This window comes from Panthera pardus, unplaced genomic scaffold (genome assembly GCF_024362965.1).
Source record: "Panthera pardus isolate Hobbes unplaced genomic scaffold, ASM2436296v1 HiC_scaffold_2, whole genome shotgun sequence".
NCBI classification, from domain to species: domain Eukaryota; kingdom Metazoa; phylum Chordata; class Mammalia; order Carnivora; family Felidae; genus Panthera; species Panthera pardus.
Genome location: NW_026526765.1, coordinates 105,806,894 through 105,826,764, shown reverse-complemented (window position 1 = coordinate 105,826,764; position 19,871 = coordinate 105,806,894). Strand labels below are relative to the sequence as shown.

Sequence of the window (19,871 nt, the reverse complement as noted above, 5' to 3'; positions counted from 1 at the left end):
GATGGATTAATAAGCTTAGAGTGGCCATAGAGGTAGAAGAAAAACTATATGATGGTGGATTCAAGTTAAGGATGAAGCAGATAGCTTAAGGGAAGAAGCTGTAAGGGGATAAATGCTATTGAGGTGTCAATTCAAATGAAGTCTGGAAAATATGCAAGTTGGGTATAACATGCCAACTTATTTTGACTATAGCTAATGTAATTTTAGAGGTGTACATCAAAAACCTGATTGACACAATTTAAAGAATAAGTAAATGAGAAAATTGCACCATACAATAGTTGATTAAGCTTTTAAAAAGGTTGGATAAGAAAGGAGAGGGGTGGAACATAAAGAAATTGGTAGCTAGAGGCACATAAGAAGGAATTCTTTAAGCATTTTTATAGGTTGTTGCGAGGAGACTGTGGAGAATTAGATTAAGGATATGAGAAGAAGTTGGATAACTGGTGTGTAACCGACAGAATTTAAAACTGTGGCAGGGATTCTTGTCCTTTTGAAAGCAGCCTGGTCTGAAGTTTGTGAGAGGCAGAGCTAATGTATATGTTGAAATTCTTAGAATGTAGCAGGTTCCAAGCAGATTTTATATCCTATTTTTGTTCTTTAAAAAAATCTTTGAGAAAATAGTATCTTCAGAATATAATTCAGAATATAATTTAGGAAACATAGAAGGATTTTTAGGCACCATTGAGAATCCCTGTTGAAGTTGGTTACCACAGATCTGTAGTTAGATTAATTTGCTCATTGGGTAATATAGAGAAAGCACACGGTTGGAACGATTCTGGGTTGCAGCTTTGCCAAGCCAGGTGTAAAGAGAAAGACAATGCAACAAGGTGGTCCTCGTAATTGGCACGAAAGTATTTATAATGAGGTCTGGTGAGGTACAAAAAGAAAGCAAATAAAAGAAAGAATTATGGTGATCAAGTTGAAAGTTCAAGGGAGTGTCAATTTTGGTGAGCTTGACTAGCAAATTTTGTGGAAACAGTGGAGAGAGAGCAGACGTGGTGTCTCTGTTACCATCCTCTACTGCTTGTCCTTGTGCTTGACCGCTCCTCTGTTTCCTTTTCAGGAATTTTTCTTCTGCCAGTCTTAGATATTGGTGCCCCATATGGTACTCAAGACTCATCTTGAGTTTCTTTCCATATACTTAACTCTAGGAAAGATGCAATTACTATCTATATGCCGTTATTCCTAACAGTATCCTCAGCTCTCAGTTCTCTTTCCTTTACTGTACACTCATTTTCTACTTAACATTGCCACCCAGATGTCTCAAATTCAACCAGTCTAAAAGTGAACGTGCTATCCTCTGCTCCCAATCTTTTTCTTTTCCTGGGTTCCCTAGATTAGTAAAAAGTACTTGCTAGAGACAGACTTGGGAGTATAACTCTTAACTACTGTTAATCACCGAAGTCTATTTAGTCTTAACTCTTATATATCTCAGGTGTTTTTCTGCTTTGCTTTATCCCTCCTTTCACTTCCCTTAAATATAATCATCTTAAATATAGTGTATCATCTCCAGTACAGTAGGCACCAGTGTCATATGTCTGGTCCAAATTGAGATGTGCTCTAAGTGTAAAATATATTCTGGATTTTGTATATTTCATATAAACAAAGAAAATAAAATACCACATTAACAATTTTTGATCATATAACAGAATTCTATTTTGAACATAGAAGATATGTTAAATTTAATGTATTATCAAAATTTAACTCATTTTTGCTTTTTAGAAACATGTGGCTGCTAAAAATTTGTAAATTATCTATGGTTCTCATCTTCATCTTACTCTTGTTGACTTGGACTACTGAGATATGAAATAGATCTCTGCCTCCAGTGTTGCCACCACCTCCAATCTCAAACCACCCTAATTTCATTCTGAACCACACTGCAACTCAAGTGATCCTATTATCTGGTTCCAGCACTAACCAGGAGATCAGTGGATATTAGGAAAGGATGTAGAATGGCAGAGGCAGAGTTCAGAATGGTAGAGGCAGAATTTAATGTCCCTCAAAAGAACAGGTATTTATACTTGAAGAGAGAAGAGTGATGATCTCACAGCATTTGTAAGCGCTAAATTTACCTACCTCCTGACGTAGGGTTTATGATCTTTGAGAGAATAACCCTATTTTTGAGAAGAGTACAGGGAAGTACTGTCCTAGGGAAGGAATAGATCTGCCATATCTGTTATCTGAGGAGGTCAAGGAAAGTTTTCAGTGAAGATGTTTGAGATGCAGGGCAATTTGTTTATTGTGGAACAAGTTGAGGGCCATGGAGGAAATGTTTGAATGGGAGTAAGATCACAGGATACATTAGCTAGCTGCAAGGTTTTCACAAGAGTCAGTCTAAAGAATTAATTGATAGGTTGGCACGTGAGGGAGAGATTGGGTAGTTTCCTGCCTGTCTGGAGTCAGCCAGGGCATGGATTGATAGGATTTTAGGTTAATAGACTGGCCAAAGTTATTAGTTTTATTAAGAATAATTTGAAAACACTTCATAACCAATTAGGAGAGAAGTTTTAAAAAATGTCCAAAAAAAAGTTTTATAGTTCCACCATTGAGTAAGTAAATTTGTGGTATCATTACTGGAGATAGGAGACATGGGAGAAGAGAGAACCAGGTTACAACTTAATGTTTGTTATAAGTACTCTTTTTTCAGTTAGAATTAACTGTGGGTAACTATTCTAAACCTTCTAAACCATTTCTATAAAAGCCTCTTCCCAAAGGGGGAAAGATAATGTAAAGGAGGCACAATAACATAAAATCCAAAAGCTTGTTTTATAGCTTTATTAAATCACTGTGATAAGTAATTACTGGACTGTGGATACACTTAGTATATGAGATCTTTTAAAATTGTATTGACAATCAGTGATAATTGCAATTCAGTGTGAGTTTTGTTTTATACTAAAACTAAATGATATTTTGTAGATTTTTATAAGGTTTCAAATCATTGCTTAAAGTGTTACTATGTATATATAAGCTTGTTTTTGTAATCTACACATTGATACTTTATAGAAAAAAATGGTGAGTACTTAATTCAGAGGAATTGCTGGATATGTATTTGCTTTAGGATTATTAAAAGTTAAACATTTATTTTCTTTCCCTAGTCCAAACCCCTGATACCTCTTCAAAAAGAGACTGATTCAGAGACCCAGAAAATGGTGCTTACTAACTACATGTTCCCTCAGCAGCCAAGGACTGAGGATGGTAGGAGTTTAAAATCTCTTTTCTTTTGGGGCACCTGGGTGGCTCAGTCTAGTGAACGCCTGACTGTTGATTTCGGCTCAGGTCATGATCCCGGGGTTGTGGGGTTGAGCCCCAGGATGGGCTTTGTGCTGAGGCTGGAGCCTGCTTGGGGGGTCTCGGTGTCTGTCTCTCTCTCTCTCTCTCTCTCTCTCTCTCTCTCTCTGTCCCTCCCCCCCCTCCCCCTCCCTTTCCCCCGCCCCCCCCCAGCCCTCTCCCTCTGCTTCTCTCCCTAGCTCATGTAGTCTCTCTGAAAATGAGAAAATAAGTATGTCAGGGCTATAGGTAGTTGAATTTGGAGGTACATGTAGACCATATGCTTTCTTAAATGATTTCTTGAAATTAAACAGTCAACTTCATTTGTTATAGATCTCTCTATTCTTTGCTAAATGTCAGGAATGCATGTTAAATGTAATTAGGACTGTTGAACCAGGAACTGTTTTGTTCACTTGTTTTGTTGTAGACTAAATACTATCTTTGGGTCTACATACCAGATAAGGATAATATGTAGAATTCTGCATAAAGTGTTGTTTCTAAGTTCTTAGGTTTTGCCTAGAAAGGGGAACATACCCTTTTCTATTGACCATACATGTTTTTCAACAGTTTTGGTATGAAAGCCTTTTAGACTAAGGAGCAGATTGGTTCCAATACATGTTGTTTTGGGGTGGTGGTAGAGTTCAGAGCTGATGGCCAAGAAAGAATTCTTAAAGACATCTTTGGTGTAAAAAGGTGATTTTATTAAAGCATGGAGACAGGACCCATGGACAGAAAAGCTGCACTGGGGTTGTGAGGAGTGACTGATTATATACCCTCAGGTTGGTGGGGGTTAGGGACAGTGGCAGTCTCTAAGGAATTTTGGAAACAAGGTTTGAGGACCTCTAGGGGCTAGGTGTTAGGAAAACGTCATTTACATTTAGTAAAACTGTAGTCATGAGACCCTTCAAATGTATATCAGGGACCATATGCTTGGAGTATTATTGCCAACGTATACTTGGGGGCTGAAGACAAAGGAGGTTTGCAAAGGAATTTTTAAGTGTTTAAGGAGACTCAAAGGATCTCAGGGGTCAGGATAATGTTAGGCCAGGATTCCCTCTTGCCCCTAGCAAAGTGTCATCATTGAGGCAGCTGAGCTCGTAGATGAAGGTCAGTCTGCCTGTTTCATGGACTTGTCAGTGGGCTGTAGGTATTAAGGGAATTTAATTTTTCATTTGCCTTAGTTTTCCCACATCACCATGGCAAGCACTTAAACCCCTTTCCTTTGTTCTTGAGCACCTAGGAGTGTCTAAGAAATATCCCCCATACACCTGGGGATGGGGAGGGGTGCTAGCTTGGGCACCCCTTTGAAAAGCAAACTTGTACAAAGCAAACTTTGCACTCAGTTTGCCTTCTGGTCCCTCATCATGTGTGTAAAGTATATATTATGTTACACTTACTAATATAATTTTTATGGGGCGCCTGGGTGGCTCAGTCAGTTAAATGTCCAACTTTGGCTCAGGTCATGATCTCACGGTTCATGGGTTCGAGCCCCGCACCAGGCTCTGTGCTGACAGCTCAGAGCCTGGACTGGGCTTTGGATTCTGTGTCTCCCTTTCACTCTGCTCCTCCCTCACGCTCTGTCTCTCTCTCTCTCTCAAAAATAAATAAACATTAAAAAAAATTTTTTTAAAGAATATTTTTATATGTATATTTTTCTGACACCAGTGAAAATATTTATGGCTCAAAGTTATTTAGAAATTAACTCTTAATACATAAAAACACTGAAGAAAAAATCTAAATTGATCATTAATTTTAATTTAGAAATATACCAGAGGCAAGTTAAATAAATTCTGGAGCTTCAGTTTCCTTACCTTGAAATAATGATAATAGTATCAGTTTTGCAGGGTTTTTGTACAGATGAGAAGCACTGAATGTAAAGTGCTTAGTTAGCACTATGGCAGAATCGCATTGGTTATTATTATTCTTACATTGTTTTGGCAGGTTTAGCAAACAGTTAAGAAATACTTAAATAGATTAAAAAGTAAAATCATTCAATTTCCATTATTAGTGATAAATAATTGGAGAACTCATTTATCTATGTTCATTATTTCTTGTTCTTTGCAGGAAGGAATAAAAGACTTGCTTTGATAAGTTATTTCATGGGAATATTAAATGAGGTTTATTTGGGTAAAGCAAAACTATTTAGCTTTTGAATTGAATTAAAAGTTAAGACTTGTGAGATGTTAGATGTGAATAGTTTACTTCATTGGGAATCTATAATGCTTAGAGAATAGGTTTGTAAGCACAAGCTCTCTTCCATATATTTAAATCAACCCCTAATTTCCATATTTAGCAATATAATTTGGAAACATGTATCCATAATAAAATAATAGTATATTTAATTTTAGGCATTCGATGGTGAAGTATTATTTTATGCAAGTACTCTATATGTACATTAGAAGTTAATGAGTTCAGGGGCACCTGGATGTCTCAGTCAGTTCAAGTGTCTGATTTCAGCTCTGGTCATGATCTCATGGTTCATGGGTTTGAGCCCACATTGGGGTCTGTGGCTGACAGCTCAGAGCTTGGAGCCTGCTTCAGATTCTGTGCCCCCTCTCTCTCTGCCCCTCCCCCGCTCACGCTCTGTCTTTCTCAAAAATAAATAAATGTTTTAAAAAAATTCTTTTTTTTTAAAGAAGTTAAGTTCAAGGACACCTGGCTGGCTTAGTCAGTAGAGCATGCAACTCTTGATCTCAGGGTTGTGAATTTAGGCTCCACATTGGGCATAGAGATTACCAAAAAAAAGTAAAAAAAAAAAGAAAGAAATTAAAAAATTCAAAATAGATATACCAGTAACTCTGGCTTATGCCTGATTTTGCATTGTGGGGAATTATAGTGAATGTTTGGATACATCAGTAGGTGTTTTTTTCTTCGTTTGCCATAGTCACTGGAATTCATGTCTCAATTTCCAATTTTATCTCTGAAGTTGATTTCTGGATATTAGAAATTAGTAAGAGTGAGTATCGCTATAAATAGTATTACTGCCAGCCAGACATAATATATTCTAATAGTTGTTCTTTTATGTGGGAAGATAGAATGTAAATACTTAAAATATTTGTGAGGAAAAGGAAGAATAAATTCTTAGTGTAAGAAGAGACATTAATGTCCTTCCTGTTGATGGGGCAGCAAATTATTTAAGTAAAGGACAATTTAATAAATATAGGCTTCATAGACCATAGGTTTCTGTGATAGCTGCTTGATGCTGCCTGTTTAGTGCAAAAAACAGTCACAGACAATATGTAAACAAATGAGCATAGGTGTGTTCTAATAAGATTTTATTTATGGACAGAAATTTAGATTTCATGTAATTTTCACGTATTATGAAAAATTTTTTTATGTTTTGGGTTTTTTCCCCCCAGTATTTAAAAAATTTAAAACTATTGTTAGGTGTAGACCATACAAAAACAGTAAGTGGGCCAGATTTAATAGCTTTCTGTCCCTGGGGGCACCTGGGTGGCTCAGTTGATTAAGCGACTTCAGCTTAGGTCATGATCTCATGGTCCGTGAGTTCAAGCCCCGCATCGGGCTCTGTGCTGTCAATTCAGAGCCTGGAGCTTGCTTCAGATTCTGTCTCCCTCTCTCTCTGCCCCTCCCCCACTCACTCTCTGTCTCTATCAAAAAATGAATAAACGGTTAAAAAAAAAGCTTAATAGCTTTCTGTCCCTGTCTTAAACGATAGGAACAACACATTGGGAAAATTTGTTTTTATTCTCATTTGCTACTTTTACTTTAGAAAAATAATAAAAACTGGTAATTATTAAAAATCAAATACAGATATTATTCTGAAGGAAGATTCTCAACAAAATTATTTTTTCCTTTGTGAAGAAACCAAGTCTGTAAAGGACATATTTAATCTTTGATATTATTATATTCATGTGGTATTAGTGCTTTCCCTCTTTGCTTTTGTCACTGCCATATAGAGACCTGAGAATGTTTTATTTTGCTTTCATTTTAACGCACACTCAAATAACCATACATGATTCCAACAATGAATAAAACTACTCAACAGCTTATATCTTTTTATTTGAATAATGAACTAAAGTATTAAATACATAATGTGAGGTATTGTTGAAGACCCCCTTCCAGGGAACAACCAGATAAATATCTTTTGTCATAACACTTTTTGTTCCAGTCAGAGTGATTGACACACTGTGGCCCATGGGCCATGTCTGGCCTGCTACCTGTTTTTGTGTGGCCCACAAGGTAAGAATAGTTTTTACAGGTGACTCTTTGCATCAGTTTGATGATAGCCAGCACCAGTTAAGCAAAATGTTACTCCTAACAGCGAGACCTTCAGTCTTCTCATTGGTAGAACTATAATACAATAATGGTACTCAGTTATTAGTACATATATCTTAAATTTGTTAGAAATCTTGTGGAAATTTGATTTCTTTCCTAAGCACCTACCATAGTGTCTTCACATTGGTCTCTGGGCTCACAAAGCTAACCATATTTATTATCTGACCACTTAACAGAAGTTTGGTGACTGCTGCTTAGAACTGTTCTAATCATGGGTGTACTCATGCTTTGATTTCTCTTATTGTCTTCTGTTTTCATGATTCAGATTTACCTGGCCTTCTCTCATTTCTGTCATTTCAATTTATCCTCTTACTGTTTCTTTTTAAAAGAGGTCATAGTTCAGTTAAGAAATTTATTTCTGATACAAAGAGTAGAAGTAGCAAAATAAAATCTTGCCACTTTGAATTTTTGATTTGAGAGATGTGTTTTAGAATGGAAGAGTCTTAAAAGGACAGGTCTGAGATAAACTTAGAATGTTTAAGTCCTCGTAGAGTTTACGTGTTCTTAAAGTATTTCCATATAGCACTGTAACATACTGCACTTACAATACCAAATCAGAAACTACATTGACATGGCCAACTGGGTGGATTTCTTTTCAAATGCAGGAAAAGCTTTTTCCTTTATGACTTTGCCTCAAAGTCAGAAAAAAAAAACAAAACAAGTCAGAAAACACAGTGTTCTTGACTTGGAGTTTTATATACTTTAAGAGGAATAGATGCTTTGTTCACATTTAATTCATTCAATTTTTTTTAATGTTTATTTATTTTTGAGAGAGACAGAGACAGAATGTGAGTGGGTTAGGGGCAGAGAGAGAGGGAGAAACAGAATCCCAGGCAAGCTTCAGGCTCTGAACTGTGAGCACAGAGCCCGATGCGGGACTCGAACTCACGAGCTGTGAGATCATGACCTGAGCTGAAGTCGGACGCTCAACCGACTGAGCCACCCAGGTGCCCCAAATTCATTCAATTTTTATTGAACACCTGTGTTAGATCTAAGCAGTGTGTTAAATCTGAATATTTAAAAAGAAAAATCCATGCTTTCAAGAAGCTCGTGTTCTGGGGCACCTGGCTGGCTCAGTTGGTAGAGCACACAACTCTTGATCTCAGGGTTGTGAGTTCAAGCTTCATAATGGGTGTACAGATTACTTAAAAATAAAATCTTAAAAAAAAAAAAAAAAGAAGCTCATGTTGTAGAGGGGGGATAATGATGGGTGAATTTGAAAGAGAAGGCCTGGTATTTTGGGCCTACTTAGAGGAATCATTGTTGAATGGGAAGTATGCATCCATATAACAGTTTGTAGCTGGGGGAAGCAGGTTGTTGCAGGTGTGGGGGCATTTATCAGTTTGAGGCTTTTGATTGCTTTTCTTTACTCACTGATCTCAAAGAAAAAATTGCCTCTAGAGGTTGAGGGAAGGACCTTTGAGGTAAGTGACTTATAGTGGGAGAAAAGACCAACTAGAAATAAATAGAATTCCTGGGCGGCGCTGAAGATGGAGCAAAGATGAGGGGATACCATGAGTATGTAATGGTTCTAAACAACAAGGTGATGTCACTCTTCTCTGGTAGAAGTCAGCAGTCCAAAACAAAGAAGATGATTGAAGTAACACATTATGGGTTTTGTTGAATAGGTATTACCTAAGGAAAAGGGGCAAGAAATGTGAGAGTGGTTAAAATAATATATCATGAAATCTAAGCTGGATAGAAAAGAAAGTAAAACCTAGAGTGATTTTACAGGGAGAGTAAGAAATGAGAATAAGGAACTCAAAGTTTATGAACAATAATAGGGAAGTGAGTGATTTGAAAGGACAAGTGTGTAGTGGTCAAGGAGGAGGAAGAGTTACAGAAGCCTAGATCTTGAGTGTGACCATGGTTAGGAATCACATTGGTGAAATGCAGGTGGATATTGGAATGAGGAAATTGAGGAACTATGAAATTGTAGTGTTGAAGTGGGGAGGGGGGTGGTCTTCACACATTGTTATCATTCAGGATATTGGCAGGTTTTAAGTGGAGAGAAAGACTGTAGGCAAACACTAGAATCTTCCATGATTATGCCAGGGTGATCAGTCTTAGTGGCTAAAATACAGAGTCTAAAATACAGAGAAAGTGATAGTATCACCTGATACCCTGAATCTCAAAAGATGTGAGATTTATACTAAAGGGTAGAAAGTGTAAGTGACCAGAAGTTGGCAAGAATGAAAGGCATGGTGAAAGTTACTTATCTTAAGGTTCTGAAAAAGTTCTAGCGTAAGATTACTTTGGCATGATGTAAAAACAGTTAAGGGATTTCTGGCCTAGGCTGGTGATTAAAATTGCTGCCTGGAAGTAGGTTGTTGCAGACTGCTTGGGTTGGCTTACCTTCCCAAGTCTACAACAGAAATCTATAGATATTCCTAGGAATTTGAATCACATTCCACAAACAAACAAAAACTAACTTTCTGATTCATTAGCTGTTGAGCAATGCCACAAAGTAATTAAAGAAAAAATTCTCGAACCAGGTGATGAAAACAAGGAAAAGCTGAAGACAAAAACTCGATTCCAATTGTTCATATTTGGTTTTGTGGTATTTAGTTTGGATATGAAATTAAAGTATGGTAAGAAGCCCAAAATAAGGACTAAAAATTAACGGTGTTTATGCTACTTTTGCATAAGTGTTCAAACTGACCACATATGGGTATTCCAGGAATTTCATTTTTTTCTGTTCACTAATTTTAGGTGCTTTTAATTCCTTTTGAGTAGGTATAGTCATTTTCTTTTAATTGGCAGAAAACAATTTGTGATTTGATCTTGTATTGCACAAACTTCTGTATGGTGATATATAATAGACAAATGGATTAATTTTTAAGCCTTAGATCTGTCTTAGTTGCCTAATTGAAAAACTGTAACAGCTGTTAAATCTTTACCTTTAATTGTATGTTGCATAGGAGGATATATAGTGTTGAGCTTATATTAGATTTTTAATTTTCCTTGCATTTTGATATAGAAAATATCTTGTAAGCACTTTACTTAAGTAAAGCTATATAAAGTATAATGTTTAATGCAAGGATGTAATTACAAGGCTTCAGGGTAATCTTTTTAACTCAAAATAACTCACTTTGTCTTCACCTTCCTTTCCCCCATACATAATGAACAATATTGGAATTGGGAAGATTATTCTGAATGCAAAAACTTGGATGAAATAATTTATATATTACCATGTGGTATATGTATTGCTGAAGTGAGCACTGTTACCATGCTCTTTTTTGTAGGAAACTGCACACAGTCACCTTTCTACCCCGTTGTAATTGTTAGATTCTTATCAGGAACCCTTCTGGTAACAAGACACATTACCTTTAAGGAAGAAAAGATACATGATGAATATTGTAAAGAAATACTAGAATCACAGCCTACTTCTTAATGTAGCATTTAATGCTGGTGGCGTTGACCAGTCTTAACTTAATGAATGTCATTCCTAAAGAAAGTTATAAACAAGTAGTAGCTTTTCATAATACTGTAAAATATAGTGGATTTTGTTTTTGTTTTTTGTTTGTTTTCCTCTAGTTATGTTCATATCAGATAATGAAAGTTTTAATCCTTCATTGTGGGAGGAACAGAGGAAACAGCGCGCTCAAGTGGCATTTGATTGTGATGAAGACAAAGATGAAAGGGAAGCACCTCCCCGGGTGAGTCCTGAAGAGAAAAACCTGATTGTTTTTCCCTCTTCCCTTTTTTTAATGATTTATTATTTACTTATATTCTAGAGATAAAGAATTCTGTTTTGAACAATTTTTTCTTTATGAGATTGAGAGTGTGGCAGTGACAAGTAGTGAATAATACATTTCCAAGTTACTCATGAATGTAATTATTTTTACCTTATGTAAACTAGCTGAATCCCAGAAAATGACATTAGGCTGACTTTGGAAGTACTTGGTTCTTGGCATATAAGATGTATATAATTATAGGAGGTTTATATGTGTCTGGGTAAATACCAGAAAACAACTGTTTGAAAGCCTAGCGATGGTATTGGCAATATCCACACCATAAATCTTAAAATGGAATATATTTAAGTCTGCTAAAAAAAAAAGTTTCAAAACATTAGTTAAATCTGTAACTATATATTCTTTTACTATTGATAAAACCATGCTTTTATTGTGTCTAAAATGCTTTCAATGGCCTATCCTCTGTTTTTAAAGCTACCCCAGGAGCCAGATAACCAATGTAATTAAGTTGCATTGTAGATTAAATTTTGAGGTTGATGTTAAAATATTTATCCATATTTCAAATTTAATTTATTTTATTTCCCTAGGAGGGAAATTTAAAGAGATATCCAACACCATACCCAGATGAGCTTAAGAATATGGTCAAAACTGTTCAAACCATTGTACATAGATTAAAAGATGAAGAGACTTATGAAGATTCTGGAAAAGATTTGAAACCACATGAAGATCAGCAAGTTGTAAATAATGATGTGGGTGTGAAGGTTAGAAAACTCATTTTAAATTTTTTTTTTTTTAATTTGTTTTTAGAGATAGAACAGGAGCAGGGGAGAGGGGAAGAAGGAGGGAGAAAGAATCTTCAACAGGCTCCACGCTCAGTACGGAGCCTGACATGGGGCTCGATCCCACGACCCCAGGATCATGACCTGACTTGAAACCAAGAGTCTGACCCTCGACCAACTGAGCCACCCAGGCACCCCAGAAAACTCATTTTAAAGAAATTGACTAGGGGCATCTGGGTGGTTCATTCAGTCGAGTGACCGACTCTTGATTTCAGCTCAGGGTCGTCATCTCAGATCATGGGATTGAACCCCACGTCGGGCTCTACACTGACAACACAGAGCCTACTTGGGATTCTCTCCCTCCCTCTCTCTCTCTGCCTCTCCCCTGCTCTCATTCTCTCTCTCCCTCTCTCTTTTTCTCTTTCAAAATAAGTAAGTAAACTGAAAAATTAAAAATAAAATTATTGACTAAAACTTATTTCAAGCACTTTAAAACTTTAATAATTTATATAATGGTTCTTTTTGTATACACTATAATGTCCTCCCAGATTTAGGCTGTTCCCGGCTATTTGAAGTAAGAGCTGGAATAATTAGCAAACTCTCTAATTGCTATTCTTACCACTTCAGTATGGTTATAGGCTTTCCAGATGGGCAGGATAGCATCAACATAACTTTTAAAAAATCTTGTCTGAATAAAAATAAGATAACGAATATCCTTAAATTTATTGTTATGGAAATACTGTTTTTCCCCTGAGAACATTGACCCACCCTACCCAATTCTAATTTTAAATGTAATTGCTATGACAGACCATGGTACTTTCCTTGGGATGTTTCAGAAACCTAGACAAATCCTTAAAGTGTGTGTTCCTTTAATGGGCTTTTCTTTCCCACATTATATCACAGAAACAAAAGTTTTCCCACATCACTAGAGTTGCTATATATTCTACATTCAGCAGAAAACAATCTAACCATCTTGATTTTGACCTTGCTGAGCTAAATGACTCACTCATGAACACCAGCTTTGCAGCCTTTGAGATGAAATGTAGCCTCAGCTAAATTGTAGAGTTTAATGTGGTTCATGAAACTTTGGGGACCCCCTGCTCCCCAAATGCACATTTATCTGTAAGTGCTGCAGATTTCCATGTTTAAAGTTTCCTTGATTTATTCAGAATAGGAAGATGTTAAAATATTTATTTTTTTAATAATCTCTACGCCCACTGTGCATCTCACACCCACAACCCCGAGATCAAGAGTCACACTCTCTTCCTACTTAGCCAGCCAGGAGCTCCTACTTTTAAATTCTAATATGAACTGTAGTAAAAAAATAGATACAAAACTTTAAGGAATATGAATTCTTTATCTTTTCTTTTACTTAGACTTCAGAAAGTACCACTCCAGTGAGAATCAAAGCTGATGAAAGAGAAAAGTATATGATAGGAAACTCTCCACAGAAGACCAGTGAATCTGAAGCTGAGATTAGCCCTGGAAGTCTACCAGTGACTGCAAACACGAAAGCTTCTGAGAACTTGAAGCATATTGTTAATCATGATGATGTTTTTGAGGTATGGCTTTGTGATTATTCTCTGGAACAATTAGTTGTTAACAACTGTAAGAATTTAGTATTTCATTGTTGCTAACTAAAGATAGAAGAAAACTGATACTGAAAACAAAATATGCTAACTCATTTGCCATAAAGAAATCTCATGATGTGTGCTATAGTATCTCTCATTTATTACTTTGAACTTAAAATTTTCTACCTGCATTGCACTCAGATGTTTACTATGTAAATTAGATCGTGGTGGTTCTATTCTAATTCGTTAAAAACATAATAGCAGTTGCTTAACAATGAAACTTAACAATGAAAAGGTTACCATTGGTGTATTTAAATTATTTCACTCGTTAAGCATTTATCATTGTTTAATTGTGAAGCATTTTTTTTCTTGATGTCTGCGATTTTTAAAATTTCAGTATAGTTAGCATACAGTGTTATATTAGCTAAAGGTGTACAATATCAAAAAAAAATTTTTTTTAAATAAAAGGGACCTGGGGCACCTGTGTGGCTTAGTCAGTTGAGCGTCCGACTCTTAATTTCGACTCAGGTTATGATCTCACACTTCATGTGTTCAAGCCTCACATCGGGCTCTGTGCTGCAGCATAAAGTCTGCTTGGGATTCTCTCTCCCTCTCTCTCTCTAACCCTCCCCTGCTTGCACTCTCTCTCTCAAATGAATATTTTAAAAAGATAAAAGAGGGGCGCCTGGATGGCTTAGTCAGGCGTCAGACTTAGGCTCAAATCATGATCTCACGATTCGTGGGTTCGAGCCCCACATCGGGCTCTGTGCCTGACAGCTTGGAGCCTGGAGCCTGCTTTGGATTCTGTGTCTCCCTCTCTCTCTGTTCCTCCCCTGCTCTCACTCTGTCTCTCTCTCTCTCTCTCTCAAAAATAAATAAAGATTAAAAAAAATTTTTTTAAGATGAAAGAGACTAATATAAAAAAATAAAGTGTACAATATGGTGATTCAACACTTCCATACACTATCTGGTGCTCATTATAACAAGTGCTCTCCTTAATCCCCATCACCTATTTCACCCATCCCTCCTTTGACCTCCCTTCTGGTAACCATCAGTTTGTTCTCTGTAGTTGAGAGTCTGATTCTCAATTTCTTTTTTTTCCTTTGTTCTGTTTCTTAAATTCCATTTATGAGTGAAGTCATATGATATTTGTCTTTCTCTGACTTATTTCACTTAAAATTAATACTCTCTAGGTCCATCCATGTTGTTGCAAATAGCAAGATCTCTTTCTTTTTTCTGTCTAATATTCTGTTGTGTGTATATCTACTTCTTTATCCATTCATCTATCTACAGACACTTGGGCTACTTCCATATTTTGGCTTTTATAAATAATGCCAAAAACATAGGGGTGTATATATCTTTTCAAATTAGTGTTCTCATAGTCTTTGGGTAAATACCCAGTAGTGAAATTACGGGATCATATAGTAATTCTATTTTTAATTTTGGGGGGAACTTCCATATTGTTCTCCACAATGACCGTATCAGTTTGCATTCCCAACAGCAGTGCAAGAGGGTTCCTTTTTCTCCCCATCCTCACCAATACTTGTTTCTTGCTTTTGATTTTAGCCATTCTGACAGGTGTGGTGATACTCCATTGTGGTTTTGATTTGCATTTCCCTGATGAAGAGTGATATTGAGCATCTTTTCATGTGTCTGTTGGCCATCTGTATGACCTCTTTGGAGAAATGTCTTTTAATGTTGTCTGCCTATTTTTTTTAATGTTTTGGTTTTTTTTAATGTTTATTTATCTTTGGGAGAGAGAGAGACAGAGTACGAGTAGGGGATGAACAGAGAGAAAGGGAGACACAGAATCCTAAGCAGGTTCCAGGCTCTCGGTTGTCAGCACAGAGCCCGATGCAGGGCTTGAACTCATGAACCACAAGATCATAACCTGAGCCAAAGTCACACGCTTAACTGACTGAGCCACCCAGGCGCCCCTCTGCCCATTTTTTAATCGGATTATTTGGGGGTTTTTTGGTGTTGAGTTGTGTACATTTTTATATATTTTGGATACTAACCATTTATCAGATGTTCATTTGCAAATATCTTCTTTCATTCAGTAGGTTGTCTTTTAGTTTTATTATTTGCTTTGGAGAAGCTTTTTATTTTGATGTAGTCCTAATGGTTTATTTTTGCTTTTGTTTCTCTTGCCTCCAGAGACATTATCTAGAAAAATGTTGCTATGGCCAATCTCAGAGAAATTACTGCCTTTGTTCTCTCCTAGGATTTCTCACATTTAGGTCCTTAATCCATTTTGAGTTTATTTCTGTGTATGGTTTAAGGAAGTGATCCAGTGTCATTGTTTTGCATGTTGAAGTCTACTTTTCCCAACACCATTTGTTCAAGAGACATTCTTTTTCCCATTGGATATTCTTTCTTGCTTTGTTGAGGATTAATTGACTATATGACTGGGTTTATTGCTGGGTTCTTTTCTCTTCCGTTGATCTATGTTTCTGTTTTTGTGCCAATATCATACTGTTTTGATTACTGCAGCTTTGTGGTATATCTTGAATTCTGGGATTATTCTACTTCCAGTTTTGTTCTTCTTTATTTTATTTTGTTTGCTTTGTTTTAAGTAGGTCCCATGCCCAGCGTGGGGCTTGAATTCCCAACCCTGAGATCAGGAGTCACATGCTCTATCACCTGAGTCAGCCAGGTGCCCCCATTCTTCTTTTTCAAGATTGCTTTGGCTACTTTGGGGTCTTTGAGGGTTCCATACAAATTTTAGGATTATTTGTTCTAGTTCTTTATAAACTGCTATTAGTATTTTGATATTGATTACATTAAATCTACAGACTGCTTTGGGTACCATGGACATTTTAACAATATTTGTCCTTCCAATCCATGAGCGTGGAATATCTTTCCATTTGTTTGTGTCATCTTCAGTTTCTTTCATCAGTGTTTTGCAGTTTTTAGAGTTAACCTCCTTGGTTAAGTTTATTCTTAGGTATTTTATTATTTTTGGAGCAATTGTAAATGGGATTATTTTCTTAATTTCTCTTTCTACTTCATTTTTAGTGTATAGAAATGCAATGGATTTCTGTATATTGATTTTATATCCTGTGGCTTTCTGAATTCATTTATCAGTTCTAGTTTTTTGGTGGAGTCTGAGACTTTAAAGAGTCTTCTGGTGGATCAATAAAAGCTGTGACTTTTTTTTTTAACAGCTTTATTGAGGTATAACTCACATACTATATAATTCACCGATTTAAATACAGGGTACTATTCAGTGACTATTGGTATACTAGAAGTTGTCCATCCTTCACTACATTACTTGTGGAACATTTGTTATCCCAGAAAGAAATCCAATACTTCTTAGCCATTTCCCCACAACTTCTCTGTACCCCTGAGTCCTAGACATCTTATCTACTTTATCTGCCTCTGTAGATTTGGCTGTTGTTGGCATTTTATATTAATGATGTAATCATATGATAGCTGGTCTTTTGTAACTTTTCTTTAACTTAGTATTTTAGATATCCATATTATAACATGTATCAATACTGTTTTATTGTATTGGTTCATTTTTTTATGTATCAGTTCACTTTTATGTCAGTATACTCCATTGTAATTGTTAACAATGGATATTTTGGTTATTTCCACATTTTGGCAATAGTGCATAAAGCTATTGTGAATATTTGTGTACAAATTTTTGTGTCGGTATATATTTTCTTTTTTGTTAGACATATGCCTAAGAGTAGAATTGTTGAATCGTATGGTTACTCTGTGTTTACCCATGTGAGAAACTGCCAGTTTTTCATAAGCGGCCACACCTTTTGTTTGTTTGCATTCCCCTCATACGCTGGTGGAAGTCATGTAAAACAGTAAAGCTCTAACTTTACAAAATAAAATTCTGGAGGGTTTTTGATTTATAGCTACATTGTCCACTATGTATCCGCTAGTTATAAGTGGCTATTTAAGTAAATAAAGAACTTTGCTTCTTAGTTTTACTAGCCTACATTTTAAGTGGTCAATAGCCACATGTCTAGCTAGTTAGTGTTTACCAAGTTGAACTGCAAAGATAGAGCATTTCTGTCATTATAGAAAGTTCTGTTGGAGAATAATATACAAATAGTGATACTGTGGGTTTATAATAGCCTCTTTATTCCTGAAAATTTAAATGCATTCAAAGCACATCTGTCTTCAGGGTTATCCTTTGAGCTAGTATTTACTACAAGAAAGAAACTTCATGGTTTGTAAATGTATTTTGAATGGATCACATCTTTCAGTACACTTATTATATACATTGAACCTAATATAACAAAGTCTGTGAAAAGGTTATAAGGTTTGTCCCAGTGTACTTAATACTTCATTTAGTATAATTCTGTGTGTAAGGCATTGTGTTTGGAGCTTTGGTGGCAGAATGGATAAATGGGTATATAGAATATAATTAGGGTTAGACAATGCTGAGTGTATAAGAAAAATACTAAGTAATAAAAATATTAAGTGCTACATAAATTTAGAAAAGAGATACTTTCTGGCTAGGAACAACCAAGAATGCTTTAGGGTGAAGGAAGTATTTAACCTATACCTTGGAATAGTTCATCTAACAGAAATAGGAGAACTGAATAAAGTATGAAAGGAATAATGGTAGCATAAGAGTGGTGTTTGAGAAATATAGAAAAGAACATGTTTCATCTAGCTGAGCATATCAGGGTGGTAGAATGAAACAAAATTAGTACAGTAGATTGGGTCCTGATGATGAGGCTCTTGAAAGCCATGCTATGAATTGTTGTATAGTCTTTGAGGAGTCATGAAGGCCTTTTAGCAGAGCATTACTTGTGATCTATGTATTAGGGTTATCTGGCAACAGCTACTGAATTCTCCCAAGTTTGAAGGCTTTTTGAATAATAATAGTAGACAATGTGGACTGGAACTTAGTTGTCCAAATGTAAGAGATTTAGTATGGAAATATTCCTGACTGTAAGGAATGGGGCAGAGGGGACAGTCACATAACCATGTTTGAATGGATGATGATGCCATCAACTGAAGTGGGGTGTTAAAAGAACAAACAGGCTTAGAAGGTCTAGTTTGTTTTTGGATATGTGGAATTTGAACACTTAACAGGTATCTTTAGCTTAGAAGAGAAACGAAAACGGGATTATAAATCAAATTATCTACATTACACATAATCGTTGAAGAAAATGCAATATCCAAGGGGAAAGAGTAAGAAAGGCAAAAATAAATGCTAACTGCAGGAGGATTCATTGATTTGAGCACAAAAGACAGAAAGGTAGGAGGACATCTAGGAGGCTACAGCTCCCAGACACCCAGGTGTAGTATAATTCATGAAGAAGGAAGTCTGCTCAGCAGTTGAAAGTACTGCACATGTCAAAGATTAGGACAGACCATTTGCCCTTCTTTCTTTTGCTCTCTCGTTTTTTGCATTCATTTTATCATTAAGTCCTGTTAGTGCCAAAATTTCTTTCAAATTCTTTATTTCTTTATCAGCTGTCATCACTGCCATTGGCTAAGGACAGATCAAGTTTTTTCATTAGGACTGTTAGGATAGCTAGATCCCTTTCTGCCGGTTTCTTTCTCTTCCCATATATTCTTAATACCAGAGTTACCATTTTATTTATGTATTTTTTAAATGTTTATATATTTTTGAGAGATAGAGCATGAGTGGGGGAGGGGCAGAGAGAGGGAGACAGAATCCAACACAGGCTCCAGGTTCTGAGCTGTCAGCACAGAGCCCAAACCTGACACAGGGCTTGAACCCATGAACTGTGGGATCATGACTTGAGCCGAAGTCAGACGCCCAACTGGCTGAGCCACCCAGGTGCCCCCAGAGTTACCATTTTAAAAGATAATCTCATGTTGCGAGTTCCTGGTTTGGCAACGTCCAATAATGACCAACACATAATTTCCTACTCAGTCCAACCTGACTTTTCTGTCTCCTGCCAGTTATCTGAGCTCCAACTACATGGAGTTGACATGCTTTACATACCTTCTCTTATTTCCATGCTTTCCTCTGTTCAGAAGTCATTCCTGTCTTACCTCACCCTTCACTTCTCTTACTTCCACTTTTACTTTGTCTGGCTATTCTAATTAGAAGTCTCTTTCCATTGTAGTACAGTCCTACAAATGGGATTTGGCAAACTATGTATGGCCTGTGGCCTATATCTGGCCCACTGCCTGTCTTTTATATGGCTTGCAAGCTAAGAACAGCTTTTATGTTATTAAAGGGTTGAATAAAAATCAAAAGAATATTTCACAACATGTGAAAAATTAGGTGAAATTCAGTTTTTCTGGCACAAAAC

At 36.3% G+C, this 19,871-nt stretch overlaps 1 protein-coding gene across 6 annotated transcripts in view; it reads left to right on the top strand.

The window, feature by feature from the left end:
* ERBIN (erbb2 interacting protein) overlaps positions 1–19,871 on the top strand; it is a 127,818-nt gene that overhangs the window by 86,807 nt on the left and 21,140 nt on the right. For all 6 annotated transcript variants that reach the window (XM_019414366.2, XM_019414362.2, XM_019414363.2 and 3 more), the window contains 4 exons: positions 3,096–3,195; positions 11,104–11,225; positions 11,849–12,022; positions 13,417–13,602. In XM_019414366.2, the coding sequence (XP_019269911.1) occupies positions 3,096–3,195; positions 11,104–11,225; positions 11,849–12,022; positions 13,417–13,602 (582 nt within the window). The remainder of the gene's footprint in view (positions 1–3,095; positions 3,196–11,103; positions 11,226–11,848; positions 12,023–13,416; positions 13,603–19,871) is intronic.